This window comes from Lupinus angustifolius, chromosome LG02, assembly GCF_001865875.1.
Source record: "Lupinus angustifolius cultivar Tanjil chromosome LG02, LupAngTanjil_v1.0, whole genome shotgun sequence".
In the NCBI taxonomy this organism is placed as follows: Eukaryota; Viridiplantae; Streptophyta; class Magnoliopsida; order Fabales; family Fabaceae; genus Lupinus; species Lupinus angustifolius.
In genome coordinates this window covers 5716678-5740386 of record NC_032010.1, presented here as the reverse complement: position 1 = coordinate 5740386, position 23709 = coordinate 5716678, and the positions used below count along the sequence as shown (strand labels likewise).

Genomic DNA, 23709 nt, shown 5'->3' with positions numbered 1-23709 from the left:
GAAGTGTCCCAAATAGTATTGCATGCCAAAGATTGTATTATTATGCCAAGTCCATTAGACACCTCCTAGAAAAAGTCTCCCATTACTAAGTTAGCATGAGTTGCTAGCCAAAACATGCATAATTGGTTAGCTTTTAAGGTTTGCTCGTTAAATCATAGATAATGGCAATACTCGCAATCACTGAAAGTGAGAAGAATATTCTTCTCTCTTATATAGTCTTCAATCACACTAACAAAAATATCTTTTGCACTAATTTTAGAGGTTGCATGTTATCCATTGGTTACAAATTTGGATTTGGTGACTTCAGCCCATAATAACTTCATTAAATTTAACCATTAAATGAAACTTTAATGGTTTATAGTAAAGTCACCAAAGTCACAATTAAGTGAAGTCAATAATCCATTGGTGCTCACACATGAAAAATGTGAAGTTTCAAGTCTAGTAAAAAGGATATAACTATCATTTTGAAAATAAGGTAGGAATAAACATGCACACGTGGTAACATGAGTGCATGACCCACTTTCTCCATAGTTTCCTATGGAACCGTGTTTCTACTTGGAAATGTGTACCTCCTGGTTTTGACTCGTTAGCCCATTAGTTTGAAGTCAAAGAAAATAAAACCATCAATTTTCTCCTAAACAAATCTTGAGCCAAAAAAAGTAACAAAGATCATATCAAATATTACTTTTTGAACGTAATATATATGTATTTTGGGTGTAAAGTTTCATGAGTATAATATTTTTACACTATAATATATTTTAGAGTAAATTACACTGACACCCCTCCTGAGTTTTAGTGAAATTACACAAACCACTCCTCACTTTTCTACACTTACACAAACCTCTCCTAGTTTTTATACTTTCATTACACTGACCACCCTGCATAAGAAATAAGTGTAATATTTTAAACAAAAAATGTGTTAAATGCAATTAAGTTAAACAAAACATGATATATTGTGGAGACACGTCCAAATAATATATGAGTAATATTTCTTTATTATTTTTGGTTCGTTACACTATATTATAAGAGCGATTTAAACAATATTTCTTTAGAATTGTTGATGCATTTTGTAACAAAAAATAATAAAGATGCATTGATTTGTATATTATTTAGATTTGTCTACATAATATATCATGTTTTGTTTAATTTAATTGCATTTATCATATTTTTTGTTTAGAAGATTACACTTATTTTTTATGCAGGGGTGGTCATGTAATGAAAGTATAAAAACTAGGAGAGGTTTGTGTAGGTGTAAAAAAGTGAGGGATGGATTGTGTAATTTCACTGAAACTCAGGGGATGTCAGTGTAATTTACTCTATATTTTGTATATAATCAGTATATGATTTACCATCATATATATTACTTTTTAAAAGATAATAATAATTAAAAATATATGATAAATAATAATTAACTGTATATAATAATTTTAGATTGTCCAAACATACATTTTTTTCCTCACCTTTATACACACAAAATATATCATTTTTTAGTTTCACTAGGTGAGATTCATCATCCATTTTTGCCACGTTTTTTTGCCCTTCTCTTCTCTATATAAATAAATATCAATTAAATATATGAGCCAGCTCATTCCATTCCAATATAGACTACAATATCTCCTTGATTCACTTGTTCATCTTTGCAACCAAAGGCAACAAAATAAGATGCCCTTTTGTAATGAAATAATGGGTTCTTCATTGATAGAAAGATCTTCCTTTATTTCATCTTCAAAAAGGGTTATTTTTCATCATCATCATAGTTTTCAAGAAAAGAAAAACTTGACCTTAGTTCCTTTGGATAGAAGAGCTGTGAGGTTAAGGAAGGTTGCCAAGTTTCCTGTAGCAGCTATCAGTGAAGATTTGGTGAAGGGTTCTTCATCTTCTTCTGTGCCAGCAGAGAAACCAGTGAAATTTAAGGTTAGAGCTGTGGTTACAGTTAGAAACAAGATCAAAGAAGATTTCAAAGAGATCCTTGTGAAGCAATTGGATGCTATTGGTGACAGTATAGGAAGAAATGTTGTGCTTGAACTTTTTAGTACTGAGATTGATCCAAGTAAGACTTTTATTTTTTATTTTCTTGCCTTTTTTGTATCCTTAAAATTTGTTAATCAAGAACTTGATTTGACCCAATATTGAAAAATTAGTAATTTCTCTTGAAAGTTTAATTTTTTTATCACCTAATGAAAAATATTCATTTTTTTGTTTCTATTCTTCTTCCTGATTCATGATTTTAGATCACTCTAAATAATTGTATATGTTGGTGAATGAATATAAAGTGCATACTTTGGTGTTTTTATTTGATGTTATGTAGAAACAAAGGGTCCAAAAAAGAGTAATGAAGCAGTGCTTAAGGATTGGTCAAAGAAATCAAATGTGAAAGCAGAGAGAGTTAATTACATAGCTGAATTCAGTGTAGATTCTAGTTTTGGAGAACCAGGAGCTATTACTGTAACAAATAAACACCAACAAGAATTTTTCTTGGAAAATATAACCATTGAAGGATTTGCAACTGGAGCAGTTCATTTCCCTTGCAATTCATGGGTACAAGCTAGAAAAGATCACCATGGAAAGAGGATTTTCTTCTCTAATAAGGTGATTTCTCTTGAATTCTTCATTATTTTAAATTATTATGTTTAGTTTAGTTTATTTTTTGTGTGTGATAAAATGATATTAACATATGTTAATTTTAAGGGAAAAGTACATAAAGTCCCTATGAATTGTATGTCTTTTGTAAGTAGGCATTATAAAGTATTTTTTCTTTTAAATTAATCTTTAAACTTTATTAGTTGGTGAAATTGATACTGTATAAATATACTATAAAAATTATTCATAAATAATAAGGAAATTGTTGTATCAGATATATATTTGATAAAAATTAATTTATAATTAAGTATTCTTCTAAGTTCTAACTCTTATACTCGTCAAAAAGTCAATGTCGAATTTTCTTATTATGCATAAAAGATTGGACTTTTTAAGATAGTTTATTTTTTAACTTTATAACTTGTATGCCATTGTTCAATAATATATTTTTATAGACAATTTTTTATATGAAAAGAACATACTATACGTATTGTAGATAGATTCCTTTGACAACCCACATTGCTACTATTGTTAATTTGATTACAGCAATTTCATTTTTTATTTATGTGTATTTTAATAATATATTTATACAAGGCAAATTTTATCAACTGATAAAGTATAATAGATAATTAAAAAGAAAAAATAGTTTAGAGTGTATACTAGCAAAAGGGACAAAGTTTCTAATTTTAAAAATTGAGATGTTAATTAAGTAAGAAAGTTGTGTTGGAAAATAATGAACTTTCATTAAAGTTTTCGAATTTATGATTTCGTTTCTTATAAACAGTTTTTATCACCAAATTTCAATGGAATTGCTTTAATTGATAATTTTGCTGTTTTTATTAATAGGTCAATTTTATCTGAAAAATGTTAACATTATTAATAATAAAGAGATAAGTGATAAATAAAGGAAAAACAAAATATTTATGTGTGTGTCATGTACAAATAATTGATCTGGGACAGATTTATGTTTTTTGTTTTTACTTTTTCAGTTTTTTGTATATTTAAAAAATCAAGATAATATTAATAACTTTTACTCAACTCTATTCCTACCTAATTAATAAAAGAAAAAATAAGTAAAATAAATTAGTGTTATATTTATAAAAATTAAATAAAATATTACATAAGTATAATTTAAATAAATCCATCAGTTATATTTATTAATTTGTGCTGTATCACGTTAATAAATAACAAACATCTTTTGAACCATTTTAAAAAAATGAGTATAATATTTATTAATTCATTTAATTGTCAATATAAAAATTTATTACAATTGATATATATTTATCATTTATTTATATTACTCATTTTTAAATTTCATAATAATCATCTATGAATGATTGATAATATATTGCATTTATATTATTAGTGTATGGATTTTTTCCCTTTCAAAATATAAGATGGTTAATAAAGAATAGAAGCTGATCCACTAAAAAGTGAATAAACCCTAGTGCTGTGGTAATGCGTGGACCGTACCCATGAATTGACCAAACAACCACCGACTTCATTCATAGTACACACCATTCAATCATTCACGGCTAATGATGCATTATGAATGTAGTGCTCGCATATTTTTTGTATGTTTTTTCTTTCATTCTCACATATGCAAAATTATAAAAAAGTTCAATAAATCTTTATTGGACCGACCTTTTGTTTTTTGTTTTTTAATCCTTAGAACATAAAAATATGGGTTGCGATAGAAAAATAAGTTTATTTATAAATACTTTCTTATTCACATTTTATAGAAATAAAAAAATAAAAAGTCTGATAATTAGTTGGGGTGTAGATAGACAATTTAATTTGTTAATAGACTCACTCTTATTTTAATGTTTTATCTGACAAACTTTTATTTATTTAAATACAACAAAGTCAAAGAATATTTTCCAACAAAACCCTATTTTTTTAAGCAAAACTTGAAATGTTGATTGGACTTAAGATGTTGTTTGACCAAGAAAAAACAAATAATAGGAGAGTATATCTTGAACAAGTGACATAAGCATGCTGAATTAATAGACAATTTAATGTATCAATAAATTTGGAGTTATAAAGTCTATTTTAACTAAATATGTTTCATAATTTTTTGCAGCCTTATTTACCTAGTGATACCCCTGGTGGGCTAAAATTACTTAGGGAGAAAGAGTTGAAAAATCTAAGAGGTGATGGAAAAGGTGTTAGAAAATTAAGTGACAGAATATATGATTATGACACATACAATGATCTTGGAAATCCAGATAAAGGTGTTGACCTTAGAAGACCAACTCTTGGAGGTTCACAACAATATCCATACCCAAGACGGTGTCGTACTGGTCGTGCTCCAACTGATAGAGATTTATATGCAGAGAGTAGAGTGGAGAAACCACTGCCTATGTATGTGCCAAGAGATGAAAGATTTGAGGAGTCTAAGAAGAACACATTCTCTGTTAAGAGGCTAAAGGGAGTGTTACATCTCTTGCTTCCAAGCCTAAAGTCTAGTCTTTCTATCAATAACCAAGACTTCAATGAATTTTCTGATGTTGATGCCCTTTATACTGAAGGGTTACTCATTAAGTTAGGATTGCAAGATGACATTTTGAAAAAGGTTCCATTGCCAAAATTGGTTAGCAAGATCAAGGAATCTAGTCAAGGAATTCTTAAGTATGACATTCCCAAGATCATTACTAGTGAGTATAAATTTGCCTGTGGTAGTTTATTTATATTACAAGTTTTGGCTACATAATTGTTTATACGGGTATTTTTCATTGAGAATAAAACATTTCCTGGTATAAGGAGATAAATTATCTCCTCCGGCCACTGAAATCATGATATTTGTCATATTTCATCATTTTCTATAAAAAATATTTTTAAAACTAAATAAAATAGTATACATGTTGTACTTGCACTGGCGGTAGGACACAAGTTATTTGCTGATATGAGAAGATATTTTATTTTCATATTTTTATTATTGTTTGTTCTAGTAAAAATTTCACTTTTTTATATCTCTGTTGAAATATTAAGTGCTATATAAACAATTGGGTATATCATTTGAACTTTTTTACCCATTTTAATGAGTACTATATGTTTTTTTGTTTCCATGTGGTATAGATTAGGTAAAAGAGTTTCTTTCTTGCTTACTTGTTAATTTGACCTAGTGGGGTAAAGAAGAATGGAGTTTTGACCTAGTGGGGTCAAGAAGAATGGAGTTTTAATGCCATTTCTTTGAATTTGAAAGTTAGTAGCATTATATCAAATTGGGGATCGCACCTAGTGATTTAATAGTGCAAAACCCTACTGGATCCTCAAGTATTATACTAGGTCAACGATCGAAAGTTCGATTCGTGTGAGTAACACTTATTGTGGGGGAAATCACACATCCCGAAATAAAGGATACCTATGGTTACACAAAAAAATTATGGACCAGATCACGTCACAGCGTAGTATGCAGCATTGGATACCATATGATTATCACAATAGAAAGTGGATTACAATGGACCCAATCTAGTAAAACTAAGAATTGATTGTTGTCTTCCGCAAAATAAAAAGTTTGGTAGCAGTTGATAGCCCATAAGTCTGAGTGGTTGTTCTTTTTTTTTTAGTTTTCTTTTGCTATGTGCTTTAAGAATTCATCCACTTGTTATTATATGAGCATGAAGGTAGCAAAACCTGCATCAAAATTGTTAATTTAAATGTTTCACATGTTGGAATAATATAACATGGTTGTTATTGGAATCAACAAAAAAATTTATATTTATGTTTCTTATTAAACTAATAATCTCCTGTGTCTAATGTGCAGAGGACAAATATGCATGGCTGCGAGATGATGAATTTGCCCGCCAAGCAGTTGCAGGAGTTAACCCTGTTAGCATTGAGAGGCTTAAAGTTTTCCCACCAGTCAGCAAATTAGACCCTGAAATATATGGTCCTGTAGAATCTGCTCTTAGAGAAGAGCACCTTTTAGGTCAACTTAATGGCATGACTGTCCAACAAGTAAGCATCAAAACCATAACAAAATGACTACCAATATAATGTGTATATACATTGGGTGGCTCATCGCACGAGGCTTCTACCTGGTAGAGTCTCAGGAGGGTAGATGTATACAACCTTACCTTCACAAGCAAAGAGGTTGATTTTAGTATTTGAACTCACGACCTGCAGGTCGCAAAGTAGGCAACCTTAGTGTTGCAGTGAGACTCACCCTCTAATATTATGTATACCTTGGATTGTCTTAACACAGCCATTTGCACTAAATTTATCTTTTTTCAATTTTTGCAGGCAATAGATGAAAATAAGCTGTTTATGATAGATTATCATGATGTATTCCTTCCATTTATTGAAAGGATCAATGCCCTTGATGGTAGAAAATCATATGCTACACGTACTATTTATTTCTTGACACCCCTTGGTACTCTCAAAGCTGTGGCTATAGAACTTAGCTTGCCCTCTGCTGGACCAAATTACCAGTCAAAACGTGTAGTTACACCTCCGGTAGATGCAACTACCAATTGGATATGGCAGCTTGCTAAGGCTCATGTTTGCTCTAATGATGCTGGGGTGCACCAACTCTTTCATCATTGGTAAGAAAAGCATCTATTTTTTTTGTATCACTTAGTGTTTTTCTTATTACAAGGTAAAAATTTAGTATTGAGGTAGGTGCACTATCCTAATGTTAAGGAATGTCTAAAGATTCAATGAGCATAAGACTAATGTTGTTATAGCGGAAGCAACCGTTCTACAGCATTGACAATAAGCAATTAAATAATGTGTAGAGAATAAAAGAAGAGATTTCTTAACGAAGTTCAATTGCTTCTTTGAACCATTTTTGTTTCCTGCTTGGAGCCATTTTATTCTTCTTTCTTATGTTGGTTGCTAATTGTTTACTTTGTTTAATTGTATATAGGTTACGCACACATGCTTGCTCAGAACCTTTTATATTGGCAGCTCATAGACAATTAAGTGCTATGCATCCTATTTTTAAGTTATTGGATCCACACATGAGGTACACCTTAGAGATCAATGCTTTAGCTCGCCAAAGTTTGATCAATGCCGATGGAGTCATCGAGTCTTGCTTCACTCCTGGCCAATATGGCATGGAGATTAGTTCTTATGCTTACAAAAACTTTTGGCGCTTCGACATGGATAGCCTTCCTGCAGATCTTATCCGCAGGTAAATAACTCGATAAAGTTTTAGTTTTTACATGTTTGCGTATATTTGGAAAGTTATCAAACTTTAGTTTGAAGTGCAATTGGTGTTTGCTTTATGGTGTATGTATGCAAAATGCAATTGAATCTAACAAACTTCGGAAACTTAATTTCAATGTGCTGTTGCTGTTTGCTTTATCTGGTGTGTGCAAAATGCAGAAAGATCTAGCAAGTATATAAATATGCAGATTTGTGGTTTACCTATTTGTCCATGTTTGGAATGTTGTCAAACCTATTTTTAATGTGGAATTGGTGCTTGCTTTATCTGGTGTATGTAAAATGCAAACAAATCTAACACAGTAAACCAACATCTAGATTTTTGTCTATATCTGAAAAGTGAATAGTTTAAGCTGTATTCAAAAGGCAAATAATTCAAACAAAGTAAATAAATATCTAGATTTTTGTTTACATATTTGTCTATAACTGATATCTCCAAAGGTGCCAAACTTATTTTCAATAGTAATAATATTATGTGTACACCCAAATTTGACATCAAATATGTAGAAGTTTATGATGCTATAGATTGATCCAACCCAAATATGAGTTAGTCTAAGTAATTTATTATATAGGCAAAAACTGTTATAAACGATAAAATAATAACGATCCAAATAATAACTAACATGGTAAACAAAACTAACTAAATCCTACATAAGATAATGTTCTATAAATCCAAATATATCTAACAAAACACACCTTCCTTTTAGAGAAAGAAAAAACACACATAACATTACTCCATTCTTAAAGTGCAATTGGTGTTTGTTTTAAGTGGTGTTAAGTTTTTCTGTTTCCACGTTGCAGGGGAATGGCAGTACCTGATCCAACACAACCACATGGTCTAAAGCTAGTAATGGAAGACTACCCTTATGCTGATGATGGGCTACTGATATGGTCCGCAATTGAAAATTGGGTTCGTAAATATGTCAACCATTACTACCCGAATTCAAGCATGATAAGCAATGACAAAGAGTTACAAGCTTGGTACACCGAGTCGATAAATGTGGGCCATGCTGATCTTAGGCATGAAAATTGGTGGCCGACGTTAAACACTAGTGAAGACCTTATCTCCATTCTCAGCATCTTGATTTGGAATGCATCTGCACAACATGCTGCACTTAATTTTGGGCAGTATCCATATGGTGGATTTGTGCCAAATCGTCCGCCGTTAATGAGAAGGTTGATTCCTGAAGAGACTGATCCGGAATATGCTAGTTTCCTAGCAGACCCACAGAAGTATTTCCTTAATGCATTGCCTAGTGTGTTGCAAGCTTCAAAATATATGGCTGTGGTTGATACACTATCTACTCATTCGTCTGATGAGGAATACTTGGGTGAGAGGCAACAACCATCGATTTGGTCAGGTGATGCTGAGATCATTGAAGCATTCTATGATTTCTCAGCCGAGATCGGAAAGATTGAGAAGGTGATTGATAGCAGGAACTGCAATCAGACACTAAGGAATCGATGTGGTGCAGGAGTGTTACCGTATGAATTACTTGCTCCTAGTTCTGAACCTGGTGTTACATGCAGAGGTGTTCCAAATAGTGTGTCCATATAAAATTCCAAAACAAATAAGGGAGTGGTATCACACATTGATGTATTATGGAACAAATGAAAATATTAATGTTAGTAGATATTTGCCATATTGTTAACAAAAATTTGTATAGACTGTATATGTGATTGTGTTCGGTTGTATTAGAAACATGTGACTGATTATATAATAAGTAGCAATTTTCTTTTGCACTATTTGATGGGTTATTCATTACAAATGAATGAGATTATATTGGTTCAGAAACTCAGAAAAGAGAAAAGATTTAGGCAGAGCTTGTTCTACAATCATGCTATGCATCAAAGCAATGTAAATGGTTTGTAACATTGAACGTTACAGAGGGACTTCACTCGTGATTAGGAGATTAATCTCGTAGGCATTGTCATTAATCTTCTGCGTGACTCTAAATGGATCATGCTCGAGGGGAAACATGTCATTTAGTTGATTTGGAAATTACTCCTTTAACATGTGAATCCATATCAAGTCTCCTACAATGAAAGTTTGCATCCTTTAGCGCTTTTCGCGCTGAACTTTGTACTTTGAGTTCTGCTTTTTAATTCTTTCAGGAAATTATTCATTTAGCTTCTTGATTTACTTTGACCTTTCAGTATGTATCTGCATTGTACTATCGATTATCAAATGAAGGAGTAAAGTCTAGTGTGCTAAGTGAATAAGTGACATAAATACCTCAAATGGACATTTCCTAGTAGCTTGATTGGTGTTTTAAGCAAACTTGACTTAGGGAAGATACCTGTTGGAAAAAAACAGAACAAATTTCCCTCTTCTGATGCAAAATGGATACTGGCATAAGCAATAAGAAGACAAATGAAATAGAGCAAAATAGAAGCTTTAATGATTGCAGTTACATTGCATTTACTTCAAGTGCAAAATATTAAGGGAAAATGTTATTGTTGTGGCTGCAATATTGATACTTATTGGGAAAAATACAAAAAATTTCCCTCCTCAATATGGTGGTGATTGTGATTATGTTGTGTTTACTTCAATCGCAAAATATTTAGAGAAAATGCTATTTTTGTGGCTACAAATTTCCCTCTATTTGTTTTTCATTTTCTTATCTTTGTCTCTTTACTTTTAGTTTTTAATTTGGAAAAATTGTACCTATAGTCCTTCTAAATTTTATACATTTGGCAAGTAATTATTCATAATCATTTTTTTTTCAATTAGTCCTTAAACTTGTATCAATTGGTGAAGTTGATCTCTATATAAATATATTATTAAATTACTAATAGACCAAAAATGAAATTGTTATAATCAAACTCATAACAGTACCAATGTACCCAAAAATACTCATAGTAGTAGCAGTACAACAATGCAAGTCTGTCAATATTGGTATCAAGAGGAAACACCATAAAAAATACAAAACTAAATGAAAAGCAATGATATATATTATATACAGAGGGGAGAGGTCTATTTATGCCCAACTTAAGTTGCACTAATTATACTCAATTCCAATAATTCATTTTCTTAAATTCAACCGACCAAATAAGTAATTAAAATGAACGATGAGAGAGAAAAAGAGAAATATTAAATAACTTTCCTCATATATATATATATAAATAATGAAATTAAATAATAATGATTTCTTAGTGGTGATTAAAACAAAACATGAGTTAAAAAAATTCATTATTACTAATTTAAGATTATATTTATGGAGATATCAATTTCACTACGACATAAAATTTAATAAGTAATGATTAGGAGAAAAATTTCATCATCTTATAAAAGTTTAAAGTATTTTTATATATTTTTAGCTTTTAATTTTCCGTTGGTATGGGTCCCACTTAGTAGATAACTCACAACATTTCTTCTCTAACTAATTGCAAGAGTAAGAGAAGATAAAGGGGTATTACTTGACGGGGTCTTGGATCAAAAAGGTAGTAGCTAGTGGAATGAAGAAATGCATAAAAATCTTAGGAAGACAAAAAAAACATGAATTTTAAAGAGGAAAAAACAGCTTAATTTTTTCAACTTCGGGTTAGTAAAAGTATTGAAATAGATACTTGATTTAATTATTATACTGAGATGAGAAACGATCATACCTCAAATGTTCCTTATTAGCCTCTTCAATATGAATAGATATAATTGTGGGCTCTTATTGTACACTAATAGTAGCTATGAGAAAAGGATTTTCTTAAACCTATATAAGATATTAAAAAATATGTTTTCTACCGTAAAACTAAACATTTAATACTTTAACATATAGTACACTTACTTTTTCATATATTATTATATTTTTTTCCAACTAGATGGGTCGAATGACACCGTGTTAGAGCATGATGACGTCACTTAATCTATGTAACCGACACTACTTAATGAGATTAAAGTATGATTATTGTTTGTTGTATATTCAAATGCTTTGCAAAATATGTACTTAATGTGAATCTTACCTCAAATGTAAAAGTTGAACGTAAGATTTCAAATACAACATGTTGGGTTAGTTTCCAATGTGCCATCAATGAGAAAGACGAAAAAGTGGAAGAAGGAAGTAAAATCTTGATTAGTAATTTGAACATAAATGTTTGGTATATAATTAAGTTGAACTCATTTTGGTCCAACTTTATGGCAACAAATATTAAAGTCTATGTTTCATTTTGTGTCCATATGCTACTGCTGCTACTAGTTAGACAAAATCCAGTGGGATTTCTTTCTCTTATTGAGTCCTAAATGTGGCTTCCCTTTGTTACTCTTCAACAAAATACACGCATTCAACATTAGTTCATTATATTGTAAGAATTTTGTATCTTCTAAGTGGCATGATGCCTAACCTTGTTCTTCTATGTTGGACAATGCAGATTTAGGATTTCAATAAAAATTAAGTATACCCGTTTTTCTTGTACTTATTTCCACACAAATTTGGCTTATAATCAAACTAAGACGACATGGCTATTCTATTCCATAGAGATCCGGAATTTGTATATTTTGTTATCAATAGGTAACCTTGCATTGCTTAAATAAAATATCTTTTTATATCAGGAGATAAATTATCTTTTCTGGACAATAAAATTATGATATTTGTACCATTCTTCTAGTTTTTAGAAATATTTTTATAGAAAATAATTAAATATGACACAAATAATAATTTTACTGGTTGGAGGAGATAACTTATCTCCTTATACAAGGAGATATTTTATTCTATTATATTATTATTTGATATTTTAATGAATTAAATAATTAAAATATGTATATGTATACTTAATATTATCCATAGTTGGCCCTAAGAACATATGAAAGGTGAATGGTATATTAGGCCGTTGACGACCAACATTAAACTTTTTTGAATCATATGATGTGATAATATTGATGTTATGTTATTGCCTAGAAGCAATGTGTTTTATCCTTCAATTATAATTCCAATTGAGCAAATGTCATTTGCATTGCCACCTGGATGCATTGAAAAATGAGAAGAGTTCTCACATTGCGTAAATGAGTATGGGAAAGAAGTTAGTCTATCAATCTAGGATATTAATCGGAACATGATATGTAGACACTCTTACGGATAAATCAATGAAAACAATAGACAAATGGTTAGGAGAAATAATTTTATATTGCTATAAGAAACTATGTAGGTGGTTGAAAAGGGAAAGGAATTAGATGTTTTAGGTTTTAAGATGTGGGAGACCAATAGGACAAGATTGAGAGATGGGGTTGGTATTATTGTAGATAAGAAATGAAAAAAGGGCATGATGGGTGTAAAAAAACTATGAGATAAGATCATAGTCGTGATTACTATGTATACACCTCAAGTAGAGAGAAGAACATCGCGAGATAAACTTTTAGGAGGATTTGGAATGTATAGTCAATGGAATACCTTTAGAAGAAAATATTTTCATGGGAATGGAGCTCAACGGACATGAAGGGTGAGGAACTACAGGATATGAAGGTTATCATAGGGGTTATGACTATATGTGTCAAAAAGGGCGAGTCTAGCCAAGCCGGCCCGTCAAAGCCCAAAAATTTGTAGAGCTTGGATATCATATTAGATATTTTTTATTGAATCTGAGCTTTTTAGCCCAACCCAGTCGGACTATATTAAACCGAACTCGAGCTTTTGGGACCTTCGACTTTTAGGACCTTTGGCTTGGTAATAAGCATTAGGTAAAAATTTACAAAAAAAATTATAATAAAAAATAGATAATAAATATTGTGTTATGAACTTTTAATAAAAAATACAGTAATGTCTAAACATAAATATTTATAAATTACAGTAATATTATTAAGTTTAGCATTATATTATTTTTCCTATTTTGCATAATATCATTCTAAGCCGAGTAACAAAATAATGTATCAAATCAAACGATAATACATTAAATCATATAGATTTCAATTTCCATTTTTTAATTATGTATTTAATTACATTTAACTTCTACAACAAAAACATAATAAAGAAAATAATATTTACAACAAAACTAAAAGACAACATAATTGTTTACTATAGAGAACTTCATACAACCAAATTTAATATAATTGTTTACAATGAAAGTGTTGGTAAAGAACATACAAAAAATAATATTTTTGATAGCGTCCAAAGATTTATATATTAAAGTGAAATTACAAATTATATTGTGTTAAAGAGTGAAAATCCAAAAAAATTGGAGATTTAATAAATAGGTTATGTTAAAATCATTTACGTGAACTTGACAACACGTCTTAATTCATACACAAAGCATTAGATCTATAAGTTTGGCTGTATTGGGCAGAACAAGTATATTAAAAAAGTTATACATTAATATCGAATGCTATATATTTTTTAAATAGATTAAATATGTTAAAATTTAAATAATTGTTTTTAGTATTATGCGGGCCGGCCCGCCACAACCCGATTAGTAGGGGTGTAAAAGTTTGTTTCGATTCAATTTTTGGTGCATTTTAATGACCGAACCAAACACAAACATGTGATTTAGTTCCGCTTAATTAACTACAAATTTAACTATAGGAACCGAACTGCTCTTGAATGGTTCGGTTCCACGTTTTTTCTAATTATTTTGTTATAAAAAATCTTGCATCAATTAAAAGTTCAAAATGTATTATAAGAGATTTTGGTTGTCCATAAAAGGAAAAAAAACTAATATTATTATTATTATAAAAAAATATGAATCATATATAGATGATTAAAAAAAATGAAACTCGTAATGGTTTGTTAGTAACAGTATAGCAATTATGTAATTTATGGAGAAAAAAATGAATTATCACATATACAATAATACTATCCACAATTGGTAACATATTAATCTATCAGTAACATATATATCAATTAGTAAAATATAATAATAGTTACATATATAACCTTATAATTCACAATTAGTTACACATATAATAATACATGTATAAAATATATGGTATATGTTAGTTTCAAACTCAATACCATAAAAGTTGTAAAATATTTCCAAATTCTCAAGACACTGAAAAACAATTTAGTAAGAAATAACATATATAATACTAACATAATAATAATATATATATATAACATTACAATTCACACAAAATTGATAATTTAAGCTACAAAATTGGTTGAAGAATTTAAACAACAATAAAATATCATTTCATAGTATATATTTTTTAATATGTGGTTCGGTTTGGTTCCAGCGGTTCCTAAATTTCTAAAACCATAAATCAAACATAAATGGTTCCTTAAAAAATAACTGAACCGAACCGCAAAACTGAACTGAATCACAATTTGCGGTTTGGTTCGATTCAGTTTCGCGGTTTAAACCGGAACTGCTTACACCCCTACCGATTAAGGCAAATTTGGGCTATAATTTGATATGCATGAATTATATTCGGGCTTTTTAGGTCGGTTAGGTTGAGCCCAAACTTATGACATAGGGGAAGAAAATACACAAGGTAATGCTATTTTAGATTTCTTCTCAAATTTTCTCATATTTATAAGATTACACCAAGGGTTGGCATTGAGCCCCTGTTTGTTCATATTGATCTTGGATGTGTTTATTGAGCAGGTCCAATAATAAACATCACAATGCATACTTTTTGTGGATGATATTATTCAAGTTAGAGACTCTAAAGAAAAGTTAAATGATCAGGTAGATATGTGGAGACAAACTTTAGAGGGAAAAGGTATTCATGTAAGACAAAGATGAAGACAAACTCTTATAGTAGAGATAAAATTTAGATGTCATATCATATTACATGTCACTATATTTAAGTATATTTGGTCAATCATACAACTTGGTTAGAAAATTAAGGAAGATATTAACCATACGATCCAAGCATAGTGGATGAAATGAGAGTGTTTCATGTATCATACACAAAAGATGCCTAGAAAACCTAATGGGAAAGTTTACTAAAAGGCTATAAGACCCCAATGTTATAGGAGAATGAATTTGGGGTGGTAAAATATAAACAAAAGAATAAACTCAATGTAATAAATATTAGAATGTTGTGTTGGATGAGTGAGCGGACAAGATAAGATTATGAATGATGCATTATGGAGAAAATTAGGGTACCTCCTATTGTATAAAATATGGTAGAATCATGCCTTATGTGATTTAGGCATGTGTAGAGGAGATCATTAGACGTCTCAATAAAGAGAGTGTACGAAATGGAGGTTAATCTAATTTCTATGTACTTTGACATGATATGAAATGATATATGCAAATATATTGTTAATCATGTATATATGTTAAAAAAATTAGAAAAATAATAATATTCTCAACCAAAGAGGTGTCATTGTTCTATACACAATTAAATAGAAACACATACAAACTTGAAAAATAGGTAGCAATAGGATGAGTTCGAGCCGGTTTATGTTTATCCCCTACCTAGCCCTTAATATGATAGAATCTAATTTTTAAACTTAAATCCGGATAAACGAGTAGGGTTGAATTCTGCTTACCCTCAGACAATAACTTCATTGTTGTTACAATCAAGTAAATAATTAAATTATAGTTAGAACCATAAAAATCACCACGACTTTTAGGCCAAAAAAGTTAATGAAACTAAATTCTAAAACGACTCATCTCATAAATATCAGAACGTTGGTGGAGATTGGAGAGTGATTTTCATAAATAATCCAAAGAGCTTGTTTAATTTCCGAACTTGCTTTTAAGAATTAACATTGATGGACCACCATGCAACTTGTCTGCTTGTATTGTCTTACAATTTTAGTGTACCATATGTTTTATCAGGCACCTGCTTAGAGCAAATAAACAATTTCTAAACTTTGTTATGATGAAAATCAAGAAATACATTATGCAAAATGATATATATTTTTGTTGAACATGTATGCTAATATTTTATTTTGGCGTTGGATTTGATTAGTATTAGTCTTTGTTTTGATCGTTGATATGTCAACACAAGACAGCTATAGATTATTAATCTGTGATTTTTAGCTTTACCACAAGTCATTTTCATTAACCCCACCAATTTTTGTTGGGGTTGGTGAAGGAAGGTGATATGAATATTAGCCCAAATGAAGGAAGTGTAGAAGAATTGGAATGAAAGTGTTGCCTTCATTCCTTGTTTTCTAGTACTTCTAGAACTTTGAGCTAAGTTGGCTGCAATTATGAAAGATATAAATTGACTCCTTATTTCCTTTAGGCCTTATTTGGTTGCGGTAAGTATGAGAGGAGCTAAAAAAAGAAGAGAGAAAGTGAGAGGAGTTTACCATTTTTTCTCTTTGGTTGTGGAGTGAAAGAGAGTAGAGACAAAGAAAAAGGGTGGGTCCCATGACAAATTTTATTCTCTCCATAGATGAGAAGAAAGTGAGTTGAGAGAGTAAAAATTTGCAAATGCCTAAATTATCCCCATTAATTTCACACTATCACATACATGGGCAAAATACATTATTGTGGAGTTCTAACCATTAAATATCATATAATCGTTTTATGTGATACTTTTGTTTAATATTTTTAACTATTTAAAAGTATAATTAATATTTGATTTCAAAAAGTTGAAATAAATACTAATTTATTTACTCATTTCAAAACCAAATACATTTTTATACTTAAAACTTAGAAAATAAAGTTAGTATATGATTATTTACAAAGATAAACTTGTATATGCATAAAAAAGCTCACATTTTATTTACCATTTTTTGTTCACTCATTTTTATTTTACTATTATTATATTTATCATCTATCTCCAATAACATATCCCTAACAAAATTGTGAGTCACACATAGAATTAAAAATATTATTGTTTGTATATCATCATCACTATTAAGGTTAATTTTTAATATTAATCAATTTATTTATTAAATATTTCAATCGTAGTTCAATATAAATTTAGACACTTTAATTATTTAATCGTTTACATAAAAGTATATATTTAGTATTAACATTATATTTCTTAAAAACTTTAACTAATATTTAATTTTAATCTAGAATGAAAAATATTATGAATGTGAATAAGGTATAATTGTCTATTCAATATGTGGAGAAATTAAGTCATGTTTTCTCTCTTCTTTTTCTTTTCGTTTTCTCTTTACCAAACAACCAATAATTCCACTCTTTTTCTCACCTCTTTCTTTTTCCTCTTCCTCTTTCTTTCTCCTCTTCCTCTTTCTCACCTCTTTCTTTCTTCTTAATGGACAGGTTTGCTGTGCTGAAGATATAATTGATCCTTTTTCTTTATTTGTTTATTTGGGCTATTGTTTTAGAATATTTTGTGTGGATTTGTATAATTCAACTTTATGTTTTATAAATTTTATATTGATTGAATGTCAAAATTATTAGATCATTTTCCTCCAAAATTGTGATAAATACTGAGGGGCCTGTTGTTATTAAGCACGACTCATATGTGGGTTATATTAATGGATTCTATATATGGAATTACCATAACTGGTAGGTTTAGTCTATTGAAATATTTATGTATGCAAAGAGAAGCCCATATTCCAAGCTACTCTTTAGTGTGAATGATTCAGGATCAATATTAAGATAGGAAACGAGTCAAACTAATGAAACTTAACTTAAATTTAATATAAATTATATTTTTAGTTTGATTAAAATTCACCAATTGTTGATGTCAGCTTAAATTAGTTGACGAACTATTTATTACAGCCCTAGGGATCATAAACTAGGAAGTATATTGATGTTCTTCCACACGCGTTAAACACAAACACTTTCTTAATATGTTAGACACGCGTTAAAATTAATTGTGTTGATTTTTTTTGTTTGTTATATTTTGTATTGATTTTGACACTTAGCCAACATGTTTCTATCATTTAGCCGATACCCTAAATTAGCTTGGAACCTATTGGCTATTAGACACGTGTTAAAATATGAAAAGATTGGAAAAATGACATTAAAATGCGAGTGCATGCAATAAGTTTGGATAACTTGATTTTGAAGTTGTTGATTTGATAAACATGAGCTAAATATTATCTTTTGAATGATGATCAAGAAGGGGGAGAAAGAACTTAAATATAATGAAAATAAAATAAGTTTATATGTTGTTTTGCAATCTTTTTATTAAGAGACAATATGTTTCCGTTTTAAAGAGTTGCCTTTTTATGTGTTTATAAGAATCAACATTTTAGGAAAATATAAACTCTGAATTTAAACTTATTGTCATGTATAATTAATTCATGATATATATTTTTTAAAGTTGAAACACCTGAACTTGAACTAAATATCCTCCTATCAAAAATAACAGCAGAGGCTGGCTCACTCTCTTCAAAATCTAAGAAGAAAAGATGACAGTGATTAGAAATGATTTAATATTTATAAAGCTATGTATAAGTATTTATTGTACGTCATTTATCATTTATACATTAATTAACATTGATTATTAAACAAAAGTAATGTAAATAAATATGTATAAAAATTTTACATTAACTATGCATAAATATTAAACTCTTAACAAAATAAAATCAAAGTCATCCAAATAACATGAGTGCTTAGTTTTGGAAATTATAATTCTCAACACAAAGATTGTTAAAAACAAATCATATATGAATATTAGGCAGTAGTCAACAGAACAAGTCAATGATAGTTGGGCCTATTTCACTTTCAAAAATCTTTTTTTCAAATCAACATTTGTGACTTTGGAAAGTAAGAAGGAAGGAACTGCCATAAAAATATAGAGTTTAATTGTATTCTTTGGTCTTCATTTGCTTCCTACATGAGGCAATACGAATAAGGCAACCCTTATCAATAACAAGGTGGACAGATTTTAAAAAAGCACTTAGAATAACTGGCTTCCCACGTAAGGTTTAGTAAGAATTGTAAAAATAAGGTGGGAAATTGTGAAAAGCTAAAAAAATGGCATCAGTTTTTACCGTACACACATTTTTCTAGTTTAGTAAAAAGCTTATGCGGATTACATGAATGCCATAAAATGTATAGGAGTTGCATCATCACCTATACAAGATAGGTCTAATATTTTTTTTAAAATATTTAGTTTAAATCTCAACCATTATTGTATCACATGTTTGTATTTTTTGAAATATGGGAGTATCACACTAATAAATAAGATACTGAAATGATATCCTACACGTATTTATATTTATATGTGAAACATTTATATTCATAAGCATTATGTGCTAAGAAGAATACAACAACAAAGTCATTTTCTCATTAGGTAAATTCGGATATATGAATTGAACGACATCATAATATTATATGTTAAATTATGCTAAGAAGAATATTTTCAAAAAATTTAACCTATTTATTAATTGGGTGCTAAAAACATACTTGAATATGTGAAAAGAAACCATCAAAATCAAACCCAAAAAAGAGAGCAAAGAATACAAAAACTTATACTATGAACTTGATGATGTACAATATAATTTTCTATATGATACACCCTGAAGAATTCTTGACCAATCATGCTAAAATTGGTTCATGCATGTTCATGTGTTTCTGGTAGTTGTTTTGGAGAGTACAAACTGGTTCCAAGAATCTTATATAGAGCACTGTCAGAGTAAACAGCACGTGATGACCTATGTTTAAGGCCATGACCTTTTCTTTGTCTTTGATGACCCTTCTCTTTTCTCTCACACTTTTCTTCATCTTTGTCATTATTCAACTTAAGTGAGCCTTCATTGACTCCTTCATTTGGAACCACATAAACAAAATTACCAATAGGAATATCATTCAAATCCATTAGAGGCTCTAAAGTCTTCACCACATTTAGCATTGTTGGCCTAAGCTTTGCATGTTGGCTTAGACATTGGTAAGCCAATGATGCTATTTTCTTAGCCCCTTGATAAGAGTACTGACCCTCAAGTCTTGGGTCCATTATGCTTTCAAGTTTATGAGAATCCTTTAACATAGGCCTTGCCCATTTTACTAAGTCTTGCTCTCTAGTTGGTCTTTTCTTGTCCACCGTTTTCTTCCCTGTCAGTAACTCTAACAGAACAACTCCAAAACTATATACATCGCTCATGGTTGTCAAATGACCTACAATTGACATAAAATTATGGTTGTCAAATAATTAAACAATTTTTTTATAGGTTTTTCATGAATGAAACTAAAGGGGTTGTTGCTTGTTGGCTTGAAATTGTGTCGCTGCGGAGGTTTGAACCATAGTTACATGGTTCGTAGTATCGGTGTGTGGTACTTGGTTTCACATGGTTTGTCGGTTTTTACGTTGTTATAAGATTTTCTACATGGCATGCTGAATTTAGTACAAGGAATTTGATATGTGGTACGTGGAAATCGTAGGTGATATGTAGCCTAAGCGTGGGAACCATGTAACTATGGTTTGAACTCGGACGTTTCCACTTTATGTCTCACAACTCTATCAATTGAAGGAGATGTTTTTAATTTGTAGTATACCTGTGTTTATATACTCAGGAGCAGCATAACCACGAGTTCCCATCACACGAGTTGTAATATGCGTTCCATCTTCTTCTGGTCCATCTATTGCTAAACCAAAATCTGAGAGCTTGGCATTGTAATCCTGAAAAAACAAAATTGAGTATTTATATCTCATTGGTTCACATTAACAGATAATGTTCACTAGAGTAGTGTTTATTAGATCAAGTGAACAAAGGATAATGGAACTTACAGCATCTAATAGAATGTTTGATGCTTTAACATCTCTATATATGACTGGTTTCTCTTCTTCATGAAGGAAAGCAAGTCCCTTTGCAGCACCAATTGCTATTTTGATTCTTGTTAACCAAGGTAAGGCTGCTAAATAACCTTCATTTTTCAGAGGGGTAACATATTTGTAAGAAATCATTGAAGCAGCAATAATATATATAGTCAGAAAAAATTATCAATTGTGACAAACCAGCTTTTGTTTTAGTTTAATTATTATCTTTTCCTCTGATGAGAACAAGATTAAAAGTACAAACATACAATTCCTTTAGTACTTTTCCTATTGATCTGATTATTACAACTGTTATAAATTGTGGTTATATTATATTTATTGTAATTATGGAAATTTGTAAAAAAAAAATATTGGATACTGTTATAATTGTGGTTATGATATTGTTGTGGAGAATCCTCCAAATTTTACTTAACATGTTGCTACATACATGTTATGATTTTGTTGGATAACAACAAGAATGGCACCATCAAGTAAAGAATTGGATGGACCCCAATCTTTTCTTTAGAGAAATGCATGCATGTATGTACCTTTGAAAAGTTTTTCCTCTAAATTGCCCCTCTCCATATATTGGTAAACAAGAAGCCTGTACTCATCTTCACAGCAATATCCAATTAAATTTACTAGATGGCGATGCTTCAATTGCCCCAGAATGACTACTTCAGTCTACGACAAATAACAACAACTGAGCCTTAATTCCAGTATAACATATATCAAACTAAAAAAAAAAAAATTTAATCACGTGAGAAACACCTTTGTATTGACAAAAATTATGTATATTAAGCAAATTCTTACCAACCACTCTCTATGGCCTTGTTTTCCATCCAAGTTTAAAGCTTTCACTGCTACAGCTTGAGCTTCCAAACATGGCCTAAGCTTCTCATCAATGAACCCTTTATATACCTTTCCAAATCCACCTTCTCCAAGTAAGTTGGATTTGCTAAAGTTTTGTGTAATCTCTTTCAGCTCATGGTATGTGAAAATTTGAAGATTTGATCCTATAAGAGAATTGGATAAATCACTCATTATAGATACTGCTGAAGCATTGCTCAAATCAGAGAGAGAGACTCTCCTTGAACATGTCTTTTTTGAAACTATGTTTTGGTCTAAGGATTGGTGCTTAGCCTTGAAACAACCAAGTATTATGGATTTCAACATAAGCCTTTTCCAATGCATTTCTAATAACTTGTAGTTTGATAGCTTTATCTGTATATGCAGAATGAGATGAGAGGGCTCACCCTTTTATAGGTTAAAGACTATAGTCTTCATGTTTTTGTTTTTTTATAGATAAAGAGACTTAAAAACTTGATGACATAATGTTATCTGAATTTAAATTTCACAACTTTTTTTATAACAAATCAAATTATCCTTATTTTTCTTACTTTATATCTTTTATCTTTACACATATATCATAAAACTCATCTTAAAAAAAATTAGATTATTACAAATTGATCAAGAAAATAACATTAGGAAAGGGAGTAGATCTAATATCTCACAAAATATGTTACTACACCTGTTATAAATTTTAATTGATTAAAATTTTAATCAATTACAATAAATGATACATGAAGTAATATATTTCTTGTGATAAAAGATTTTCTCCAAAGTCATTAATCTTTATTTTTTTCCTCATATCATGTGGGCCAATGCAGTCACTAAATCCTAGCTTATGTCATTGCTGCAAGACTTGGAAGTCCTACATTCTAAAAGTCCACTTTCCACCTTTCCAGTGGGTATATGTATAACTTCAGAAAGTAGTGTAAACGGCTTTCACTTTTGAATGTCTTTTGGTTTAAATCAGTTTTTTTTCTTATGCTAAATATTTGTTTAGTGACTCCATGTGATTGAAATTAGAAATATAATAATTCCATTAATGAAAAACTTCAACAACAAAGAACCTTTTTTTTCAATAGGAATCAAGATTGTTTCTTCATTAAATTAAAATAACTCAAGAAAGTGTGGAATGTGGATCTTGTACATTTGTTCAATTTAAAAAAAAAATGTCATATGACAAAATACATTCAAGGATCAAATGATACCAAAGGCATCAATATTCAATGTTTGGGCCAAAAAAATTATTAGGGTGCAATATCGTTAAGACTGTAGCTTATATTCTAGTCTAACCAATTATCAACCTTACCTAATAAAACAAATGTTGTATAGTCTCTTGGACTAAAAAGAGATAATGGGATTAGACAATCTTGGGTCGAAGAAGATACGAAACCATGATTATTAAACTAAACAAACTAGGAATATCCTAACAAAGTTTACAATTATACATTTAAACCCCCACTAATTACTACAGTAATTTGGAGGAAAATGACGTTGGTATGAACTCAACCTAATTGACTTTGAATGTCTCAGCAGAAATTTTTATGGAT

The 23709-nt window shown here is 30.0% G+C and overlaps 2 protein-coding genes across 2 annotated transcripts; one reads left to right on the top strand and one right to left on the bottom strand.

Annotated features, from left to right (window-relative positions):
- LOC109334380 (linoleate 13S-lipoxygenase 3-1, chloroplastic-like) lies at positions 1569–9492 on the top strand. Its single transcript, XM_019570134.1, has 7 exons — positions 1569–2050; positions 2309–2589; positions 4661–5234; positions 6344–6537; positions 6823–7124; positions 7448–7714; positions 8548–9492. Exons 1-7 carry the CDS (start codon positions 1576–1578, stop codon positions 9302–9304), a joined length of 2850 nt encoding a protein of 949 aa, XP_019425679.1. The 5' UTR covers positions 1569–1575; the 3' UTR covers positions 9305–9492.
- Positions 19781–22518, bottom strand: LOC109334374 (putative receptor-like protein kinase At1g72540). Its single transcript, XM_019570120.1, has 5 exons — positions 22124–22518; positions 21859–21994; positions 21284–21420; positions 21052–21175; positions 19781–20673 (listed from the first exon to the last, which is right to left on the bottom strand). Exons 1-5 carry the CDS (start codon positions 22502–22504, stop codon positions 20114–20116), a joined length of 1338 nt encoding a protein of 445 aa, XP_019425665.1. The 5' UTR covers positions 22505–22518; the 3' UTR covers positions 19781–20113.